This window comes from Conger conger, chromosome 6, assembly GCF_963514075.1.
Source record: "Conger conger chromosome 6, fConCon1.1, whole genome shotgun sequence".
Classification (NCBI taxonomy): Eukaryota; Metazoa; Chordata; class Actinopteri; order Anguilliformes; family Congridae; genus Conger; species Conger conger.
The window spans coordinates 6,537,378-6,560,691 of NC_083765.1; the positions used below are offsets into that span (position 1 = coordinate 6,537,378).

General features: G+C 46.1%; 2 protein-coding genes across 2 annotated transcripts in view; both read right to left on the minus strand.

Annotated features, from left to right (window-relative positions):
* Positions 1-6,680, minus strand: part of LOC133131371 (RNA-binding protein with multiple splicing-like) — a 30,834-nt gene extending 24,154 nt beyond the window's left edge. The window contains exon 1 of the mRNA XM_061246691.1: positions 6,236-6,680. Coding sequence (XP_061102675.1) covers positions 6,236-6,298 — 63 coding nt within the window. The 5' untranslated portion in view covers positions 6,299-6,680. The remainder of the gene's footprint in view (positions 1-6,235) is intronic.
* Positions 6,681-17,820: 11,140 nt separating this feature from the next.
* LOC133131040 (dynactin subunit 6-like) lies at positions 17,821-22,309 on the minus strand. The gene is made up of 7 exons (XM_061246131.1): positions 22,210-22,309; positions 21,422-21,486; positions 21,070-21,175; positions 20,877-20,965; positions 20,573-20,620; positions 20,247-20,389; positions 17,821-18,705 (listed from the first exon to the last, which is right to left on the minus strand). The coding sequence occupies exons 1-7, from the start codon at positions 22,245-22,247 to the stop codon at positions 18,607-18,609; spliced, it is 588 nt and encodes a 195-aa protein (XP_061102115.1). The 5' UTR covers positions 22,248-22,309; the 3' UTR covers positions 17,821-18,606.
* Between the last annotated feature and the right edge of the window lie 1,005 nt (positions 22,310-23,314).

Consider the following 23,314-nt stretch of genomic DNA (forward strand, 5'->3'; position numbering starts at 1 on the left):
GGCCAGCATCAGTCAATCAAATAAGACAACAGAAGTCCTTCCAGGGGAGTGATTAGCCCCCAACGGCTGATCCAGGATCAGCTTACAACCCAAAGACTTGATCCTGCCCTTTTGTGCACAAGTCAGTTTTCTAAGCCAACCATTAATCCTGGATCAGCGCTTCGGGGGCAAACCCAGCCGGTGTGCTCTCAAGCCTCAGATCCTACAGGTTGTCTTCATCGCACTGCTCGACAAGAGCAGGGGATTGTGGGAGAATGTGCGGGAGACGGAAGATGACAGAACAGGGGGGTCCTCTTCTTGCGTGTTTAGTCCCAGACCCGCAGACACAGAATCACCAGGGCAACGAGGCATTCTGCCTTCCCTCTCCAGCTGGACTCCAGCATTCCACCGCATGGTGGCAGGGACAGGATTTTCAGCGCTAAGTATATGCAGCATATTGGCTCGGGCGGTTACGAGCAGTCGTCTGGCAGTCGGAGGGGTTGCTGGTTCGATCCCCCACCTGGGCTTTGTCGAGGTGTCCCTGAGCAAGACACCTAACCCCCAAATGCTCCTGACGAGCTGGTCGGCGCCTTGCATGGCAGCCAATCTCCGTTGGTGTGTGAGTGTGTGTATGAATGGGTGGATGAGAAGCATCAATTGTACAGCGCTTTGGATAAAGGGCACTACATAAATGCCAGCCATTTACAGCATGACATCAGGGTAAAATAGAGCCTCTTTCTCTGAGAGAAAGGCTGGGTGAGGGAGGACGACGGACAGGACAGGCGGGGATTCAGCAGTGTTTTGTCCCAGAGGAGCAGGAGCCTAGGGGGCCACTAGTTGGGGGGTCTCTGTCTGTCTGGCCTGTAAGGGCTATCAGTTAGCACCTCGCCCCTACTTATACAAGTCTGGACAGGGACATTGCAAGCAAACTGACCCGCTGTTCACCCCTGCAATGGAACTGGAGACGTGAAACCGGCGGCACTTACAACTGCACTTACAAACATTACCTACACGACCACTACCAGCAATGACATGACCGCCAGTGCTGCCCACAGCCAAGAAATACATCTATTCTTCATCCTTTCAATAGGTAAAATAGCATGCATACTTGTTTTTGTTTTTCTAGACTTTATGCCAGAGATACAATATTTATGGAATATGCCACTGTGGGCCAAATAATTGCAGCCGAGAGTCCGAGCTTAAGTGGATTTAGAGTTAATTATGGAGGCGGTGAAGGTCACGGTCATGTTTGTGGACCAGAACCATGGTCACAGTCAACACCAGGGCGAGGATTAAAGACCACGCAAGGCTTTTCTTAAGAAAAGGTTCAATAGAAGGGCATTTCCCACATCATTATCATGAGTGGGGATGCTGTAGAGACAGAATTATCAATTATGTGAGTCATCTGGTCTTCAGTATGTTTAGCAGAATGAATGGCGTCCAATATGCAGATATCAAAACAAACGACCTCATTCAGAATGAATCAGGCCCGATTTCAGGTGACCGTTAACATTTCCCTGCCAAGCTAAACAGGAGTCTCCAGAAATATCCACAGGAAATCATTTTATTAAGATGTATTCCATATTGCGCTAATCAGCTGTCCGCCATCTGCAAACTGTCAAACTACCCGAAAACCATGAAAAAAAGGAAAACTATTTGTATTACATCAGCCCACACACACACACATACACACACTAAAGCATTCGTGCATGCACACACATTCACACACACACACACACACTCACACACACACTCATGCATTCACACACACACAGAGATACACACACTCATGCATTCACACACACACACAGAGATACACACACTCATGCATTCACACACACAAACACACACACACAGATACACACACTCATGCATTCACATACGCACACACACACAGACACTCACACTCACACTCACACTCACACTCACACTCACACTCACACTCACACTCACACTCACACTCACACTCACACTCAGCATGAGCAGGACGGTTGTCTCCACCGTGTCTCTAAGAGGTGGCTAACCGCATTCCGAGCCCGTGACTGATACCAGAGTTGGGCACTGGATTTCCTCCCTGTTCTCTGAAGCCTGCTCGGCGCCTCCCCCCCCCCCCGCCGTTACTGATTACCAGCCCAGAGCCAGGCTGGCCGTCCTGGGTCACCACACAGCCACGGCTCGCTCGCTCCGGGGCATAATAAGTGATCGATTAGGGGTCCCTCCCGCCCTGGAGGGAAGGAGGGCGAGTCGAGTGACTCAGCGGAGCGGGTCGAGAGCCGTTTCATGTCGGCTGCTGCTGCGGCGTTTGTTGTTTTCCACGTCCGCGTAAACGGAGCGTTTTTTTTTTTTACAGCCCCCTTCATTACACGCCGTACGAGCCGTCTTCGGGCCTCCGGAAAACGCAGACCGAAAAAAAGCGATCGAGAAAAACCTGCTGCTAATTTCCAAACAGGAGACCGTCCAAAATGAGGAAGGGCCAAGGGCGCTTGCCAGGTGGAAATCTGGGCAAACAAACATGGTACACATCGACAATGAACTATGAGATTTAGTCACACCTCTTTTACCTCAAGGAGTCTAAAAACCAAACACTGCAGTTCTTAAAATGCACATTAAACCCAGTGCATTACGATATGCAGTGTGTTTTGGCAGTGGGTGCAGCATAGTAAATGCTCTTTTTTTTGGGGGGGGGACTTGGACGCAGGGACTACATGCTCGAGGTGATGCCGCGCATTAATGGGACACCGCATGCTGTGCTAAAATAAGATACGAGGGGACGATCGCACGATACGTTTACAACAATGCGCTGCTTTCTCTGGGGATAGGAGGAAAGCTGCCCTGGGATACAGGGCTATCAGGAGGACAAGGAAACGCTGGTCACACTTTACACTAGCTAGCGCCCTCCCAAATAGCAGACAAACAGATACACTCGATAAACACGTCGTTCTAAAACCGTCCCGTAAAACTCTGCGGTCTGACCGCAGTCACAGTTGGTGCATTTTCATGCAAAGCCCCGTTGTCTTTTGAAAGGTCCCTGCTTCATATATCCAACAAATGGCCAGGATAGGATGACAAGTCCCCCAGCGCTTTTATAAATAATCTGAACCATGGAGGGAGGGGGGGGGGGTTGTGCTCCCATGGATTCCCCTAATACTTACACATTTCACCCTTTCTCTCGGACAACTGCTCTGACGAACAGACAGAGCACTGCCGTCAGTGTATCCAAGCCCGCCATTTCACACAACTGGGATAGTGACCACCGTTAGATACCATTACAGCAAGGAATAATTTGTCAGCCTTATGATTTATCTTTTTCTTTTCTTTTTTTTTCGCAGCATGACATATAGCAACAAAAAGGTGGACCAGTGCTCAATACATGCCCAGTCACAAGACTAAACGTCTTTGCATCTTGTGCGAAGTATCCTTTTATAACGTGGTTAACGCACTGCATTTGCTTAAGCGAAGCAAACGTGATTCGGATTCAATTTCTGCAATGGCACTTCTCACAGTTGCGCATGAGAGTGCGTTACTGTTATATTGTAACCCGGGGTCACGCCTTGGCTACGTACTTCCAGCTTTCACCTGATCTCACATCCACGCTTGTGCTTTCAGTTCCTCTGACACTGAGGGGCCGTCAGTCTGTACTGCTCTTCTGTTTGGTGGGAGCCCATAGCGTAGTGGTTACGGTACATGACTAAGACCTGCAAGGTCGGCGGTTCGATCCCCGGTGTAGCCACAAGAAGATCCGCACAGCCGTTTGGCCCTTAACCCTGCATTGCTCCAGGGGAGGATTGTCTCCTGCTTAGTCTTGAGCCGTTTGGCCCTTGAGCAAGTAGTCTAATCAACTGTGAGGTGCGTTGGACAAAAGCATCTGCAAATAAAAGAAGAGTATGTATGATGGATGTGGAGGTAGGGTTGCCAGATTGAGGTGCTGACAGATTAGGGTGGTAGGGGTTGAGCCATCGGAACTGATCACAGACCTGAGGATGGTTCAGATGTGAATTCATTACAAACTATCATTTCTTTTTTCTGATGAAATACTCAAGACATTGTCTGGTCAGGACTGCAAACCTGAGCTGTGCAAATCGTTTGAAAACTACACGTTCCAGTCGGAAACCAGGCATCTGGCAACCCAAGCTGGAGCTCACCCCCCCATAGTCCACGTCCACTTTAGTACAAGACACACCAGACCGTGATCGCTGATCGTGAGCCTCCCCCTCCAGGCACGTGCTGGGCCCAGTTGCACGACTGTAGTGTTTCTTGTTCACCATGACGACACAAATCACCTGTCTCCTCAGGTGCGTGTATGGTGAGACCAGAAGCTCCGCCTCCAGATCAGCAGGCTTAGTGTTTAACGGAAGTGTCCGCCCACCCCCCTCACACAACCGTCTAAAACCCAAATCTGGATCCTCGGTGCCCCGTAACTCAACAATAATCCCAGGCAGAGTGAACCAAGCCCATGCCAACCTCAACAAGTTAAACTACACGTTGGCCATGTGAAATGTGTGCCCCAAGAGTTCAATCATTTTTGCCCCTTAAAGTGTGAACCTACGTGTGTTTCAGCCTCTGCATAACTCCAAGAACAATTTCAAAACAAATAAAAAAGCCCCAAGGTTCTTGCACTAACCGGAATAATTCTCAACACTCAACACTGAATGTACTTTCTTTCTCTCTCCCCCCCCTTTTTGCCTTCTCCAGAGAGGCCATAAACCTCCATCATCTAATGCACTCTGGGTAATCCTTTACCCTGCCCTTCTGTAAACAGTGAGTCCAAAAGGTGTCCGCGGGATAAAGGAAGCACTCTTTCTTTCTCCTGTCCACCTGAAAATCCTGTCCGAATGAATGTGTAATGTTTACGAATGGGCAATGAATCTTTCCATTATTTAAACACAGATCAATATAGAGAAATTTAGGGAACAGGCTCCAAAATGATAGGAAAAGTAATCTTTTGGTAAAGCGGAACCAAAATAATTCCAAATTAAAAATAATATATTTTGAAATAATAAGCAAACGTGTTCCGCAGAATGTGAAATGGGAACAGGTCTGCACAATAATATGCACAAATAAAATGTCAAGAAGAAAATAGAGTTCACTAATTATCTGCTGTTGTAACACATACAAAGCCTCGTTATAGTTAATTGGGCAATTGTTTATTGTGTTCTCGAATCAATAGGGAGAAACTGCGTAGGACACACGTATTTAGTTTCTTTCCTTCAAATGGCATCCACTGGAATAATCTGCGTCCTCCAGTAGCCTAATGCTGGGGAATAGGCAGCTGTGTTCTATCGTCAGTGTGCCTCACTGGTAAAGTCAGTGATTTATTTGGCTGGTTGATTCCATGTCCACACAAAGCAAGCAATACCGGCAGACTACTTATTTTCCTCTCAATACTGAATCTACTTAATCTCTCCAACAGACCTTGAGGGCAATGGCGCCTTGTTCTCATACTATAGTTGGTGTGTGTTAGTTGAGGTTTTATGGACAAATATATGACGATGAAAAATAAGGTTGGGTGCTGTGAACAAATGTGGCATAGGGCCTATTTGAGAGATTTGAGAGAGAAAACTCGTAAAACAGTAAATTGATGTAATTAAAATAATCAAATCATGAAACCATTCTGCATCTTAAGTCACGTGCGCATAATACATTCATCGTTAGGGGTGTTAATGTGAATCAGACATCATTTGTGCACAATTACGCTTTGTTCTGATATCTCTAAATATATCCAGATGAACCTAGCAGTATCACACACGCATTCCTATAGGCTAAAGGTTTTATAATCAGTGGATAATTTGTATGGAGTAGCCTTGCCTAACGCGTCACCCACCAGCTGAAAAACATAGATAGATGGATAGATAGATACTTTATTCATCCCGAGGGAAATTTTAGATATACAAGAACCACATCATTCCAAAGACAAGTCAATATTTTGTGAACGATAAATTATGTTTAAAAACCACGATTTGAAGACAGGAAGACTGTACATGTATTTAAGACTACGGCAATAGTGAGTAGCATATAATACTTTTTGAACCGTGGTAACATAATATCGAACCTACAGTAATAATATCCGACAGAAGTTTGGTATTAAAAAAAAAAAAAAAACTTGCATACCCTACTAAAGGATGAGGAACATCATAATTTCACTAAACTAACTCAGTCAACTAAGCCCACTGTCAGTGCGTATACAGCGTTCGTTACGCGACCACTTATATGACTAAGCATCTAGAAGTAGCAGACGTGAAATAAAATAGCTGATTACCTCGTCCTCGTGGTTGGAAAATTCATTTGACTCGTTCTCCTTTTCTGTCGTGCCGCTGTTCATTTTGTTACTCGTTTCAACTTCGCTTTTGCTACAGTTTACAGAGGTCCAGCTGTTTGTGAGGGACGCTTGCAAAGAAGCAGATAAATGTCCCCACGCACAATCCAGGGAATGCCACTGTCTTCAATTAGTCAACATTAATGAGTAGCCTACTGTTCCAACAACAATACAACGACAACAAACGAAATTAAACATTAATAATGTCACCGAGAGAGTCTCCAGTCAAACACCTGTCTTCTGCGTGGCCAGTTCCGCGATGACCAGGAACAGAATCTAGCGTGGTAGTTACCTAAAGTCGTGTTTCCTGATCGCCCCGTTTTCAGTGGTAAGGGAAGTACATGTAACCATTTCTCATTAACTGCATGAATACCGTCAGACACGCCGCGAAAAGTAAGCTTCGCTTCTCTGGGGGTGTTGCTCGGCAGGGCAGGGTGGGCGTATAGAACTCGCTTTGGAATGTTATTGCCGTTAGTTACTGAGACAAAACCAGTTTTTAAAATATGGGAGTTTAAAATAATCATGCACATTTTTCCAGACACAACGGTTCCTGTAGCCTAATTAAAGCCGCCTCGGAATGAATCAGCACAACGACGTATACCACATTGATGTGATAAAGTAGGTCGTAGTTCACGTTTGGCTTTTGTACCTGTGCGAATTTGAAATCACTGAAACCAGACTACGAGGGAGACAATCTGTCAAGACTGAATCGAATCAAGTTATAGTCCAGCCTATATATAATAGGCCCACGAAGCCAAACCAATAAAAACAATACTAATAATAACGTTTCTGAATTATGCTATTATTAAAGTATATTTCCAATGTGGCGCATAGGTCATAAATCAGTGATTCACTACAAAGCCCAACTCTTTCTGACTGTCAAAGATGGCAAACTGGCTCAACCTGCACTACTTCGGTCAAAGTAGAGAAGCTCATATTTAAGCGCATATTTATTTATATTCTGTGAACGGCAGGGAACGTGCTTCAATAGGCAAAAACAAACGTCAAATGTGTCCAATCAATTATCTGAATGGAGAAGGACACTTCTGAAAAATGAAAGAAAACAAGCTGTTAGATATTTTATTGTCAGTTGATATTGATGCGATACGATTTCATAGTGCCGAACAACAACAACAAAAACAACAACAACTACAAAACAAAAAAAGAATAGTGTGAAAAAAGACCCTTTGCCAAAAAATAAAAAAATATTAATTAATCTCTCTGTCATTTATATACTTTGGAACAAAATGTTCCCTGAAGCTAATTAACGCAGAGGAGTTGCAAGTGATTTTTTTTGCCAACAAATAAAAATGCACACACAAAATTGCTGGATGTAACTTTGGGACATTACTCTGGCCAAATTGTAAATACAATTGTGTGTGTGTGTGTGTGTGTGCTTGTGTGTGTGTGTGTATGTTACTGGTACAGCTGGAAGACATGGAGTGTGTGTGTGTGGGGGGGGGGGTTCTCATAAATACTTTAGAGGTGTTTTCTAAAAGTAATGCCGCATGCAGAGCACCCCGAAGTCACCCTCCACCCTACACAAACCCCAACACAGCTGCATATTTTAAACCGTTTTTTTTTTACTGCCATTTAAACTTTTCTGCAATTCATAATAGAGTCCCGCAGCCGTGCTGCATTCTCAATCAATTCAGAGAGTGCAGGGCGTCACGTGTCCCCCCCCCCCGAAAGCCAGCTGTGCCGTTTAGTATCGCAGGACCGCTCTGGTACAGAAGGTGCGACTCCCCTGATTGACGGCTGTCTGGGGCGACGGGGAGCCATGGTAACCAAAGCCCTCCCTCTCTCTGTGTGACAACATGCCCGGGTTATTTCATTAGCCTGCAAACCTGGTGTAGACGACAGCCCTACTGTAAATAACGCACTTCATTAAAACCACAAGAGGTTGGCAAGATGGATCCCAAAATATATATCCTCGTCAGGTAGGTGTCAGCCAAATTCTGCCCCAACATCATGTAAGTTGTTGGAGCGGCCCAGCTCCTGGAAAGACAGTAGCTCAACATAGCGACTGGATTCCTATATATAGACGCAGACCGCATGCCAGTGATTGTTGCCACGTTTGGTGCCCATGTGGAAAGCACTGCCAGTCCCCTGCTGGCTCAGCTCAACCTCACCTGGCGTTTAGGGGGGGGGACAGGGGCAGCTGTCTCTCCTGCTGATTTCAGTAAAGCCTGTTAAACGGCTGACCTTAACACACACTCGCGCTCCATGCCCGATGGAGGCAGCAAAGGGGACACTCTGAGCAACGCACGCGCGGGGGGCCGCGGCGAAGCGTGTAAACGTCAAATGAAATGCGTCACTTTTCATTTTGGCAGGTGGGGTGCATTGGTTAAGCAGCTGGACAGATAGGGTGGCCTGTAGCGTGCTGGTTAAGGTGCACGACTGGGACCCGCAAGGCCGGTGGTTTGATCCCCGGTGTAGCCACAACGAGATCCTTAACCCTGCATTTCTTCAGGGGGAGGATTGTCTCCTGCTTAGTCTACTCAACTGTATGTGACTCTGGATAAGAGCATCTGCCAAATGCCATTCATGTAATGCTCTGCCAGAATGTGCCCTGGTCTGATTCTCAGGTTGAGCACAGTTATCATTCATTGGATGACATTGCCGACCTTAAATTCCTTTCCATTCATTGTTGTCGGGTACTTTTAAGAATCTTTTCCATTTCAAGTCCAAAATTCTGGACATGTCAGAGTACTTGCACTCTGTCAATCAGGCAATTAGGCATGTTAATAAAATTAAAAGAAATGTCACATTCTAAAATGTATCTTGAAAGAGAGTTTGCAGAAATATTTTGACATTTGCTCCATAGTTCATTTTCAGAAAGTATCTATGATGGTTACAGTATGAGATCCATCCATCCATCCATCCATTATCCTAACCCGCTTATCCTGAACAGGGTCGCAGGGGGGCTGGAGCCTATCCCAGCATACATTGGGCGAAAGGCAGGAATACACCCTGGACAGGTCGCCAGTCCATCGCAGGGCACACACACCATTCATTCACACACTCATACCTATGGGCAATTTAGACTCTCCAATCAGCCTAACCTGCATTTCTTTGGACTGTGGGAGGAAACCGGAGTACCCAGAGGAAACCCACGCAGACACGGGGAAAACATGCAAATTCCACACAGAGAGGCCCCGGCCGACAAGGATTCGAACCCAGGACCTCCTTGCTGTGAGGCGGCAGTGCTACCCACTGCACCATCCGTGCCGCCCACAGTATGAGATGTTTGTGAAATTCTAAATGGGAATTATTTTACAAAGCCAAGTTGGAAGATTTGGCAAGCATGATAGTTATAAAAAGGTTTGATTTATTACTTAGGAAAATTACTCAAGCAATAAACATAATCTTGGGACTGATTTCCAGCAAGTGTGCAATGTTTTTTGTACTGTATTTATACAAAACATTGTAAAAAAGAAAAAAAAGAAAAAACATTTTCAACATTTGCTGCATGATTTTGGGCGTGAATAAAAAAACAAACAAACAAAGATTTTAATGAACTAAGATGCAGTCAAGTCACCTGCATAATAACATCCCCTCATTCATCTGAGAATTGATTGAGCGTAGGCAAGGAGGTGATTTAAGTCTTGGAAATGAACTTAAGAGATCGGTATGTCGGAGGCTGGACTAGATCAGCTTGCCTTTATCACTGTCTGATTTTCACAGGCACTCATTTGCACCTTGGCAGGAATACAGACAAAAGCAGTTTGCCAATCACCGGCCATACATGAGTCAGTGCATCTCCCTAAGATCGAGACATCACCGTACTCTATCTTTCACAATCACTTTTCCCCACTGCGGTTCAAATGGCCGGCAGCCATTCCATTGTGTGCTCATCCCTTGTCCAGCTGCTGAAGCCAAGCAGGTGTGGGCTTGATTAGTATGTGAATGGGACACCATGGGAAAGTTAAACTGCCATTGGAAGAGGTAGCCGTGTTGGGTCTGTAGGGAGCACTCTCCCATCTGGAGCAAAGAGGAACCCTGATAGGGACACCATGCTACAGGCGATGCCGTCCCTGTAATGAGACATTATGATCCCAGGGCTTCTTTCCAAAGAGTAAAGCTGCTTTCACATGATCGGTGTCAAACTCTGATCGAGTAAGGCGTTGACTGCACATGAGGAGAATCGGGTGCTGCTAGTTGTTGAAACTTGTCGTCATCCATCCGGGAGGCAGTTAGTTTCGTTAAACTGTACCAAGCCACAGCAATATGTGATAGTAGTACGTTGTCTGTGGTTGTAAAAGGCTAAAATGTGTACTTTATGGAAACAATAATATCGAGTTTATCCCAAAATGTCAAGAAACTAACTCCGTGTAGCCCACGTGAAACGGCTCTCTGTGTTGCTGGGTAGTGTATACCTGCTTCGTACGAAGCGGTGATGTGACTGGACACGCTAAGAAAGATCAACTTCTGATGGCCCTCTTGGCTCTGAACTTGGCTTTGTTTTGAGCTGTGCACTACGCCAGGCTTAGCGTTGCTGCCGAGTCGGGCTTCAACACTCCCGCCGTAGGAATTCATTGGCTTGGGTTGCTGTGTTAAGCACTTTGACACTGATCTCGTGAAAGCAGCTTAAATGTACAATAGGTAATTTCGGACTTCTAACAGTCAAGAGAGGAATTGCAGCAACAAACACGCTCAAACCACAACACTGTTTATCCCCTTCTCTGTAAACGCGCTGACGTTGAAGCGCCATTGGCTGTGGCAATTAGAACCAATTGTCAACCAATGAGCTTGAATTATTGTACAGCTATACGATGTTTTGGTACTGAGTGCCGGCCCGTCAACTGCATATTTTGAAACCCGAAATTAAGGACTATAGACACAGGTGAAGGGTGTCAACATGTCAGTGAGCCTTTTTCAATGATAGGAAGGGATTTACAATGTTTTAACACAAAAATCTAGTGTACCTTTATCAAGAGGTGATTGTCTGTTCCCATACTATAAGAAACCATCCAGGAGGGTAGGGCAGAATTGCCTCTGAGTCTATCACAATATTGCAACTTGACAAAAAATACACCCGCCCATCCAAGGGCATACCAACTCCTCCTGCTGGAGTTGTAGGACTCTTATGAACAGGTGAGGAAGGATATAGTCACAATGCTCCTTCAAAGCAGAACAGGAAGGAAGCCTTCCAGCCTTTCAAGTGCTCAGTTCTCAAGGTCAGGTCTCGAGGAGTGAAACAGCACTGCCACACACTGGGGAGTGCAGTACTGAGACCTCGACAGACCGTGTCTGTGACTGATGGGATACAAACGAAATGCATCACTTCTTTATTTATCAGCTAGGCAGATGCCCTTACCTGGGGCAATGTACGTAGTTTATGTTCAAACTTTTAATCAATTTTTCTGAAAGAGATATTTACAGGAACAACTCAAAAATGACCTTGCGCAATGATACAGCGCAAGCGCCCCCATATGTCGCTCACATCTGCATATTTCTGTTCCCCCAACCTCTACATCACACGCTCTCTCATGAATATTTCATTATCGGAAAACATGTAAAAAGTATCACTGCTGTTTATGGCCACGTTGTCGTCTCGAAACAGAAAAACGCCTGAGCTTGATCATGATATTCAGCTCGAGAACCGGGTCAGTGGCCTTCACTTTCACGATCGAATAGGTCACAAACCCCGAAGACGGATGCACGTGTGTCTGGCCTCTAGCCTCGGAGGCAAGATGGAGTCACTTGGCCGTGAGAGTCTATCATCTGACAGGCCGCGGGCGCAAACACTGCCGAATTTCTCTAAAACTCCAGACGACCGGGCTGCTGGGTGACTCATGCGGTTACCGGCGCCAGGCGGTGGAGGAGGGATGGGCCATATGGTCCAGGTACAGGGGGGTTCAGTTAGTCAGGGGTCCTGCTGGGTGACCGGGCACCCGTGGCCTGGATGTTACATTACATTACATTACATTACTGGCATTTGGCAGACGCTCTTATCCAGAGCGACGTACAGTTGATTAGACTAAGCAGGAGACAATCCTCCCCTGGAGCAATGCAGGGTTAAGGGCCTTGCTCAAGGGCCCAACGGCTGTGCGGATCTTATTGTGGCTACACCGGGATTAGAACCACGGACCTTGCGTGTCCCAGTCGTTTTACCTTAACCACTATGCTACAGGCCGCATGTTAGTTAACGGTGAAAGGTCCTCCTCTTCCTCTGTTCTGTGTGAGCACAGCTGCAGTCCGGGGTGAGAAAAGAAGCGGACAGGTGATCTGTGGAGGAGAAGAGCTGTAGCTGTCTACACTGCACTGAATCGGCAGTGGGGTTCACTCATGAATGCGCCTGCATTTGCAGACAGATGGGCATTCCAAGTTAGGGCTCAGCCCCACGTTGGGTGCCAAATTTATATCTTTTAAAAAATCCACAGGAATACTCCAAACTCTTTCCCTGCAATTGCAATTTTTTCTTCTCATGGTTTATCATAATTGTCTTTAAGAGCAAACGAGAGTGTCGTTGTAGGTTTTTCTTGTGGTTTTTTGGTTATTTTGGTTTTTATTGCTGGAACAGGGGGGAGGAACCACCTTAAGTGAAAGCATTTTACGACGGCAAGTTCCCCAGTGTTGACATTATGTTCCTTTAACGGATTACAATTCCCTCTCGGAATCCTTTTCACCGCAGTCCAAATGTCGGAGCCGGGAAGGGAACCGGGCCCTGGGAAGGAGGGAGGCCCAGTGCATCGAGCGCTCGTACACGCCGCGGCAAACAGCGCTCTCCGGTTTCACCGGACGCATCCCACACACGCACGGGGGGACAGGGCTCGGCAGCTAGTTAAAATAAAAATATAAAATATAGAAAATGGTCTTAGCAGTCACAAAATGGACAAACATACGGGGGGGGGGGGGATTATGGCATGCTTCCTCCTAACATGGAGTCACGACGTCGAGCTGTCATATTGGGAAAATGGAGCGCCGGGCGTCTTTCATCGCTGTTTTTTAGGCAGGATGTCTTTGTTCTCCAGTTCACTCAGCCATCACTTTGTGAGCAGCTTTGGGACGTGCGGGGGGGGGGGGTATTTTTTTTGGAGGGTGGGAGGGGGGGGGGGTGTACTGGAGTGGCTCGCCTCCTGGGTGACAGGACAGATGCAGACAGACAGGCTTGTGTTGTCTACGCGTTTGATCCGTCATCGTCTCCACAGTGAAAATAGCGGCGTTGCGCCGGTTGTAAAATATCTAAAGCTAAGAGCTCGTGTGACATGAAAAACGCAAAAAACCATTTGATCCAACCCGGAGAATCTTGACAGATTAAGATGTTTTCACAGTGACCCAGCAAAGAGGAAGGGATGAAAAAGCTGCCAAGTTGTGAGACGAGACAGGAGGGGGGGGGAGTAAAAAAAAACGCTCAGATTTCACTTTTGCTTGGTTCCTTTGTTTCCCTTGTTGGTCCCTTTGTTTCAAAATGTCTGTCCGTGCGGAGCCCAACATATGAGAATGTAAGAATGTGGTAGCCCTACTGACCAAACGCATACTTTTGGTGTTGAGCAGAGCACATTTCCATCCATGCATCCATTATCTACCCCGGTGTATTGCTGTTCAGGGTCGTGGAGCGGCTGGAGTCTCTCCGCATGCATTGGGTGGCCTGTAGTGTAGTGGTGAAGGTACATGACTGGGACCCTCAAGGTCGGTGGTTGTGATCCCCGGTGTAGCCACAATAAGATCCACACAGCCGTTGGGCCCTTGAGCAAGGCCCTTAACCCTGCATTGCTCCAGGGGACGATTGTCTCCTGCTTAGTCAAATCAACTGTACGTCACTCTGGATAAGAGCGTCTGCCAAATGCCATTAATGTAATGTAATGTACCCTGGACAGGTCGCCAATCCATCCCAGGGTACATATTCTGTTTCTGAGATAATTATTTCCCACAAAAATACCAAAATCCAGCTGCTCAGGGTGACAGAAAAATACAGTACTACTAATTTAGCTAAATTCACTGGATGAAATTTCACTATTGAGGTTTAGTAATTGTTGGCAAAGGTTATCAGGAGACACTGCAATTTTGAAATGCAAAATCTAAACAAGGAGGCAAACTATTGCAGGTCATCAACTCGTCAGCTTGTTTTTAAGTATGGGGGGACACTTTTTGTGCTTTCCTTCCATTGTTGTTTGCAGAAATAATCACAAACCATATTCATTTATTTATATAAATATTTTATGTTCACTTCCCTTTGATGAATATTCATTCCGCACCCCTGCAGTCTAGCTGGACGTCACGCGGTGTGGACTGTGGAGATTAGATATTCCCGGCCAAATGCAACCGATACCACGGTTACCACAAAACCCCGACGGTCACCTTTCGCATTCCGGCTGGAACACCAGCGTGGATGTGAAGGCCGGCGGCGGGAAGTCCTTCGTCTTTTACCAGCTACCCGCCGGCGTGAGCGTGACACGCGGACCTTTCAACTCGGCAGCTGTTGTGAAGTCGGGCGGGCAGCGATAGTTTCTTCTAGAAAACGGCCTTGTTTCGCGTTCACAGTTACGATCATCGTGTGGGGCGGTTGTCCTTGTTTATCAAGTCTCGCCTCTGGATAAATACGCAAATCCCCGCTGCCAAGGAATAAAACTGCGTGTTGTATAAATATTAATATTGTGTCAACACAGACATTGACGGCGCAAAATAAATCCGGCACACTGCAGATGTTAATCCAGTCACATATTCTATGGTAGCCCTGACATAAACAGACGCGCATTACCAAATCACCGCGAGCACTTCACTATCTTGACAGCACGTTCCTGTACAACTGGAGATTTGCCATGCAGATTTGGAGCAAAATAAGGATGCAAGGAAGAGTCCATTTCACCTTGGTGCATGCATAATGAGTTTGATTTTGAGATACATTTCACAATATTCCTCTTGGATAATGTTATGTATGCATAAACATAAATAAAAAAAAAGAAGCAAAAACATTGATCCAGTAAAGGGTGCATTCATCAGCATTGGAGTCTGCTTTAGAGGTAAAAAAGAGCTAGGAAGGGGCAGGGCTCACCCTCCTCTCCAGCCTGTCAATCACACGGATATTTGGTGCCTCAGCAGAGTTCTGAAAACCACGGGGAGAACACAATCCCGGTCACATTTGCACCCCGAGATTGGAACAATAGCCCCACGCTCACTTTCTCCTGTCCGCACGAGTCCTTGGAGACAGATGGTGACACAAGTAAATACATGTCTCCAGCCTTCAGCCCACAGATACGTTTCTCGAGAAGTAGGGTGGAATGTGTGTGTGTGTGTGTGTGTGTGTGTGTGTGTGTTTATATACGTATATCGTCCTTTAACACAGGGGCAGGGCGAACCAGCTCTGGGGTGCCAAAGACATTTCTGGTCATCACAACGTTTCCCAGCCTGATTAATTGCAGGTGTTGAGCCTGAATGTTTTTTTTTTTTTTTTTCGTCTGAGTGATGAAGCAGATCATGCGCACGGTCACCTGGTTAATTAAGCCGAATAATTAACCCAGTTGTGAGGCGGAGCGAAGTCTGGAACGCGTGGTGTTCCGGGACCAGGTGTGCTGATCCCCATTTTAGGGTGTCACGGTGTACGGGACCTAAGCACAGCAAGCCAAAGGGCGAAGGCAGGACCCCAGTTTTGGCAGGATGTTGGTCCACAGTGGTACATACAGCTTCCTTGACCTAGATAGGCATTATATAAAGCCATTTAAATAGCCATTTCTTTAGCTTCTTTTGCAGTACACACACACACTCTCTCACACACACACACACACACACACACGGGACAGTTTCAGAGAAGTCTATTAAAGCAGACAGAAAAAAATGAACAGGCTGGGAGAACGTGTCAACTTCCCCCAACCTTTACAGCTGTGGCTGGGCCACCAGAGCACACGTGGGAATATGAAAAACACGCCATCATCAATGCAGCAGAGAGAGGGAGAGAGGGAGAGAGAGAGGGAAGGAGAGAAAGGGAGAGAGAGAGCAAGACAGAGACAAAGAAAGAGAAAGACAGAGCGAGAGAGAGAGCAGGACAGAGACAGAGAAAGAGAGAGGCAGAGAGAGAGGGAGAGAGAGACGGAAGGAGAGAAAGATAGAGAGAGCAAGACAGAGACAAAGAAAGAGAAAGACAGAGTGAGAGAGAGAGCAGGACAGAGAGAGAGAGAGAAAGAGAGGCAGAGAGAGAGAGAGGGAGAGAGAGCAAGACAGACAGAAAGAGAAAGACAGAGCGAGAGAGTGAGACAGAGAGGGAGAGAAAGAGAGGGAGAGGGGAGAGAGAGACAGAGAGAGGGAGAGGGGAGAGGAGAGAGAGAGAGACAGAGTGAGATGGCTTAAAATGGTACATTTATAACACACCACTGCCGAGCTGCCTTAAAAGGAACTCTGTGCAGAAATGTACAGAAATGAAAGCCAGATATAGTCCAGGGTGGGATGTACCAAGCTAGAAGACATTAGCAAGGCACTTGGTATGACATTATTTATTTATTTATTAATTACAAGTTCAAATTAGACATGAATGCTTGACATGACATATGCGAGGAAAGTTTCATGAGACGCTCCAAACACCCCTGCAAGCTTCTCTGCTTTGGAGTCATTTCCTGGCGTGTCTAATCTCTGTTTTTCCTTTGTGCAGATTTCCATCTCCCAGTCAGACACTGAAGCAGAATTAATATCTCAAAACTCATCTCCCCCCCCCCCCCGCTGGCCAGCCTAGCGACCCTGTGACCCCCCATCCCCCCACGGAGCCCTGCTGCTGCTGCCGTCCAATGACAGCGCTCCGTGTGCAAGCGAAATGTCAACAGGACGTCGTCCACCAAAAACGTTTCAGTTCTGAACCGCGGGTGAGGATAAGGTCAGGTGCACCAGTTCTAGGGGTCCCACTGGAAATACAGGAACCACAGAGCGGGGGAGGGAGCGAGTGCAAGAGGGGGAGTGGGAGAAGGAGAGAGCAAGAGAGAGAGAATGAGTGAGAGTGAGAGTGAAAGCGAGAGAGAGAGGGAGCAAGAAAGAGAGATATACAGACCCACAGGGGTAAAGAGAAGAGGTGAGATCCCTTGGTTCCATCACTGCTGGGGGGGTGGTGGATATTACAGGATCAACTCCCTGCTGGGACCAATCATATAGCATGCACTGGGGCAGCTGGGACTCCCAAGCCCTAACCCCCCCTCCCAAAAAAAAACGCACCCCCCGACACAGCCATTAGGTGAGGTGGGGGGTGAGGCAGTGGGACAGATGGGAAAAAGAACCAGGGGGCAAACCTAATTTAGACCCACCCCTTGGGTAAAGGCCTCTTTCCTGATCCCCGCAGAGGTGGATTCATCACGTATGGCAACCCGCTGGTGAACACTGGCAACCCTGGGGGGAATTTTAATACTTAATACTTGTCTGATAATAAAGCCCCGGTTTGTAACTCAGCAGCACCACCTAGAGGGTCAAGTTGGTAAGAGACGACACAGCTGAAACAGGAAACAGGAAACGGAATGTATGCATGAGCCGTTTCAACCAGTTAAACTACACCGACTTAAGACTTACCAGTAGTTTGGAAAGGCATCTTAAGCAATTTACGCAGGCGTTGATATTATTGCTATTCACACCTCTTTATTTGTTTAGTGATCTACAGAAAGACACGTGGGAAAGGAAAAACAAAGGCTGACAGAGCTCGATGAAAGGAAAAACAAAGGCTGACAGAGCTCGATGCGTTTTTTTGCCCTCAACACAGACATTTTGTTTTGTTTGACGTTACTACAGAAGCAAACTCCGTTGTACCATCTAAACTGAGAGTTTCTCCAATGGACCCATTTCAGTTAAGATTTGCCTTTCCCCAAACCCCCCTAGACTGAGTTGAAAAAATATGATGTGCTATGGTATATGTTTTTTCAAGTGAGTGAAACAAAGAGGGGGGAAAAACAAATCTGCTAGGAACCCAGGCTGCGCTCTTTAAACAAATAAATAATAAATAAATAGATTGACGAACAGGCAGGCGTGAGATTAGAACTCGAGATTACCCTTTTGACACGACCGTCTGACCCCCCAGGATGCTGTTGAGGGCAAAAATATAAGCTAACGAGGCTGCCATGAGAATTAAAGGGACATGTGCAATACAAACTAGCAGCATTATCCGGCATTTTAATACAGAAGTTAAAAATGCCGGAACGTGACAAAAAAAAGGAATAAAATTAAGGACACAATTTCTCAGGAATACTTGGGATTTCCCATCATAAGACGAGAGGAATGATCTTTCAGTGAGAATACTTTTCAAAACATTAAGAGCGTTTCTGCAGCGGAGGGCAGGGAAGCTCGGCTGATGAGGGTCTAACGGACGTCTCCGCTTCCCCTCGGCGGCAGCAGACGCTCCGGGTGAGTCAGTTTTTCACATGAGCGGAGCTGGCTTTGACGGTTTTCTTCAGATGGTGGTAATTGGGCAGGATTTTCATCAAGAAGTCCAGCTGGAGGCTCTGGGGCTGGAGAGTACAGCGGACAGGAAGTGAGACTCCCTTCCCCGGCTTTCTTTAGGGAAAACACCACATTTATTTCAGATTATAAAACGATCGCTTCGATCCTGGATGCCGATTGGCTGAGACGGTGTTCTACAGTGACCGTAATTTCAAATTACTCTGCACACAAAGCGTTACTTACAAATAATATGAAAAAATAAATAATATCGTGTCAATTAATTATTTATATATGTTGCAACCATTTTATAAATGCTCCAGGGCAGAGCGTGTGACCTGTACGTTGTCATGCAAGTAAACAATACTGCACTCGAGGCTTCCGCTACGCATCGTGCTGAACAACACCCCTTTAACCGTGGCTGTATTCACACATCACGGGCGCCGTATAGCTTACTTACAGCACAACACGCATGTCACACGCTCGTCACACGCTCTTCCCTGGGGGCATTACACTGACAAAACCTCTATTTTGCCATGGGATAGTCCATCGCCGACTTGAACAAAACAAAGAACACTGCGGCTGAATTCAATCAACATCAACTAGCTTCTAACTTTGACGAACAGGAACAAGCATCTTTTTTCCTTTCCCTCTGGAGTCACTAACTCTTCAGTCATACTTCAGAGTCAGTTCACTGTAACAGCAAAAGGAATTCAGCATTTTCATGGCAACCGTTTTTCAAAGCCTGAAATAATGTTGACTTACTGACAGACTCACTAAACTGAGATAGAAGGAACTGTGCAGGTCTTGGATTTAATTGTAAATCAAAATGAAGGACAAATTAATACCGGGCTGACAGTACGATAGCACCACCTATTTTGCTCCATGACTGTGCTGGTATTCAGAGCTGTATACCCCCATCATGAGCGCTGGTATACAGAGCAGACCCCATCATAACTGTGCTGGTATACAGAGCAGACCCTATCATAACTGTGCTGGTATACAGAGCAGACCCTATCATAACTGTGCTGGTATACAGAGCAGACCCCTTCATAACTGTGCTGGTATACAGAGCAGACCCCTTCATAACTGTGCTGGTATACAGAGCAGACCCTATCATAACTGTGCTGGTATACAGAGCAGACCCTATCATAACTGTGCTGGTATACAGAGCAGACCCCTATCATAACTGTGCTGGTATACAGAGCAGACCCTATCATAACTGTGCTGGTATACAGAGCAGACCCCTTCATAACTGTGCTGGTATACAGAGCAGACCCTATCATAACTGTGCTGGTATACAGAGCAGACCCTATCATAACTGTGCTGGTATACAGAGCAGACCCCTATCATAACTGTGCTGGTATACAGAGCAGACCCTATCATAACTGTGCTGGTATACAGAGCAGACCCCATCATAACTGTGCTGGTATACAGAGCAGACCCCTTCATAACTGTGCTGGTATACAGAGCAGACCCCATCATAACTGTGCTGATATACAGAGCAGACCCCATCATAACTGTGCTGGTATACAGAGCAGACCCCTATCATAACTGTGCTGGTATACAGAGCAGACCACCCCCACCATGACTGTAAAAGGGACTTCACTACCTGCGGCTTCTCAGTCTGCACCCGGCGCATGCAGCCTGAGCCGTAGATGACCGTGTTCTCAGGGATGACCTCACAGGTGTTCACTTGGCAACAGGCTCCAACGATACAGCCATTGGTCAGGATGACATTTCGGCCCACCACGGCTGGAGACAGGCAGGAGGAGCACAGCTATGACACCAACAGTATGCCACGGTTACAGTGAATGTGCGACCAGGGCATTTCACCCCATGTTCGCCCTTAAATGTGTGGGTTATTCACAGAATAAGACAGGCTTCATGGACTGCATTACGGATTGTATGGTACCACAATTCAATAATCTATCATACCTTTAGACTCTATGACGTTGTTGTCGCCAATCTTCAGGGCCTGGGACTCTGTGGGCATTATTTAAGGGACTGTACACTTATCATGGTGCGTAAAATAGCAATGTTCAACTGTGCTACCACAAAGCAGGGGACAGTGCAGGACACAACCCCCATCAATGCACAGCTATGCAACTTCAGACAACCTGCCCCCCCTTTCCAGTCAGTAGTCAAATACCATTTCTAATGTCAGGAGCAGAGGTGTCAAGCAACAGGGCAGACCCTACATTATCCACAATACACTCGGGGGAAGCAAGAAAAAGGATACCGCATCCGACTTCAAACACGTTGTTGGTTCCAATTGTCATGGTCTTGGGTTCTGTGCCCTCTGCGTCGGGCATTATGTTCTCAGGATATCTGACAATGCAAATCGTGGCGTTACAACGTGCATGAAAAAATCTTCCTGGAAACATTTAACGTTAATGCAGGACGAAGACGCATAACCTCAGTAACCTCCTTACCCGTTAAAGATCAGAGCTTGCTCCTCAATAAGATTGCCCTCTCCGATGACAATGGGCCCCGCCTCGGCTATGATGCGAGCTTTCGGGTGAACCACCGTCCTTGGACCTGCCGAGGTAAAGACTTCTAGCTACAAACGTCACACAATTAAGCATACGGTCCTTAGATCTAACCCACTGACACAGAGCTAAGAGATACTGTAATGACAAAAATGGCGATCTAGTTAACAACATCGCCAGACTCCCGAGTGTTAAATATAGACGACGCATCATGTTATGATGGATATTTCAGAAATGGTAGCCTACCATATGAAATCTCACAGTTAGCTGGGTGGATCAGTTAACGAATTCTTACCTATGGTCACATCCCCTCTTATCTCGCTTTCAACACAGACCACTGCTCCAGCTGCGATTTTAGCACTGTTGTATGAGAACAATAATGAAGTTTATGAAACATATTGCATTACTGACCTTCTGAAAAAAACAAAAAAAAAAACAGCTCAAGCTAAGTTTTGAAACACCTGGTAGCTAGGGTTGCCACCCGTCCTGGATTCTCCGGGACTGTCCCGGATTTTTGTTGTCAGTCCTGGGAAAAATAATGAAACGAAATGTCCCGGAATCTTAAGTATTTGTTAATGTAACAAATGGTCCAGAGACGTTATTAACCTTCACGAATTACACTCTTTATTTTTGTAATGAAAGAGGAATTGGCACCAAGCACAAGTCTAGTTGCGCACCACATTCCTTCAGGCTCACGCATTGACAGTCCGGCTTACTCAGTTTGCCAGCTTCGTATGTTTCCAGGTTTTTTACAGGACTGAGGTGGCAACCCTACTGGTAACTGGTATTTAAAGCTGGTCATAGCTGCATTTTACACCAGGCTGAATAACGCAGTTTGAGCAGCAATTCACGTTAGATAACATTAAGTAGGTATTGCTAGCATGTACATTTGGCTGCGGTGGGTGTAGCCGGCTGAGCATCTTGGTGAACTCAAAGAGTCCTAGATTGTATCAGAATTGGTAAACCAATTGCACGAACGCCAGCATTACCACAAATTCAGCATACAGTAATCACCATTTGCATTTGTCCTGATAGAATAATGGAAATATAAATGTCGATAGCATCATATCACTCTTTGGTTACCTCTTTTGGACCGTTTGTTTAGCACTAATATCCGCCATCTTCACAAGGATTATCGTGAAGCATCGACACTCGATTATACACCCTGGGTAGGAGAGGAATGAACGCAAATGCTAGAATAAAACGGCTGACTGCTGCCACCTGCTGTTTGCCAGTGGTAGAAAATGTCCAACATAAAAATAAAAAAATAAAATGTTGATTGCTTTAATGATTTCTAATTACTTGGGTGAAAAAGAGTTCAATTTATTGTGGAAAAAAAAGTGTCTGCTACACGCGTTGTATAAATATAACATTCACACATTTAATAAACATATCCTGTCAAATGTATTTTCTGTACACAGATCATCTACCCTCTTCATAATGGATTTTGTCACCATTGATATAACTCGCAACCAAAATAAACACAATTAAACCAGTATAATTCAATCTAAGATATGGGATAAGCAGTCCTGACAGGTTATGGAACCCCGCAGGTACAAGAGTGGGTGACAGCCTTATACAACATAGTTGGTAAATGAAACTGACAAGTCTCTCTCCCCTTGAGAGCCAACACTTGAAATGCTTGTTTCTTTATATGCACATCTACACGTTTTTTTATTCATGAAACCAGGAGATGGCACAGTAGGCAGAATCATTTTTTTGCCTTGAGAAAGGGCATGTTGGAAACATACAACAGAATTAAAGTAATGACAAGATATTCCAATTAATGTCGTCACCTGGCACAGGTCCTGCACTTTTATATTGACGTTACAGGTACAATAGGTAGGATTTATGTGTTAAAACATTGTTACAAGACCATAGTTAAATCCCTTCCTATCATCGAAAAAGTCTCACTGACATGTTGACCCACCCTCTGCCTGTGTTTATAGTCCTTAAATTCGGGTTTCAAAATATACAGTGGCGGCACGGATGGTGCAGTGGGTAGCACTGCCGCCTCACAGCAAGGAGGTCCTGGGTTCGAATCCCCGTCGGCCGGGGCCTCTCTGTGCGGAGTTTGCATGTTCTCCCCGTGTCTGCGTGGGTTTCCTCCGGGTACTCCGGTTTCCTCCCACAGTCCAAAGACATGCACGTTAGGCTGATTGGAGAGTCTAAATTGCCCGTAGGTATG

Bases quoted from the DNA above. Each gene is read 5' to 3' on its own strand.
- LOC133131040 (XM_061246131.1), bottom strand. From the start codon at position 22,247: ATGGCGGATATTAGTGCTAAACAAACGGTCCAAAAGAG. The intron at 20,966-21,069 runs GTAAGGAGGTTA...TTGCATTGTCAG, and splicing joins CAAGCTCTGATCTTTAACGG to ATATCCTGAGAACATAATGC. The intron at 18,706-20,246 runs GTAGTGAAGTCC...TGTACTCTCCAG, and splicing joins TGCAGACTGAGAAGCCGCAG to CCCCAGAGCCTCCAGCTGGA.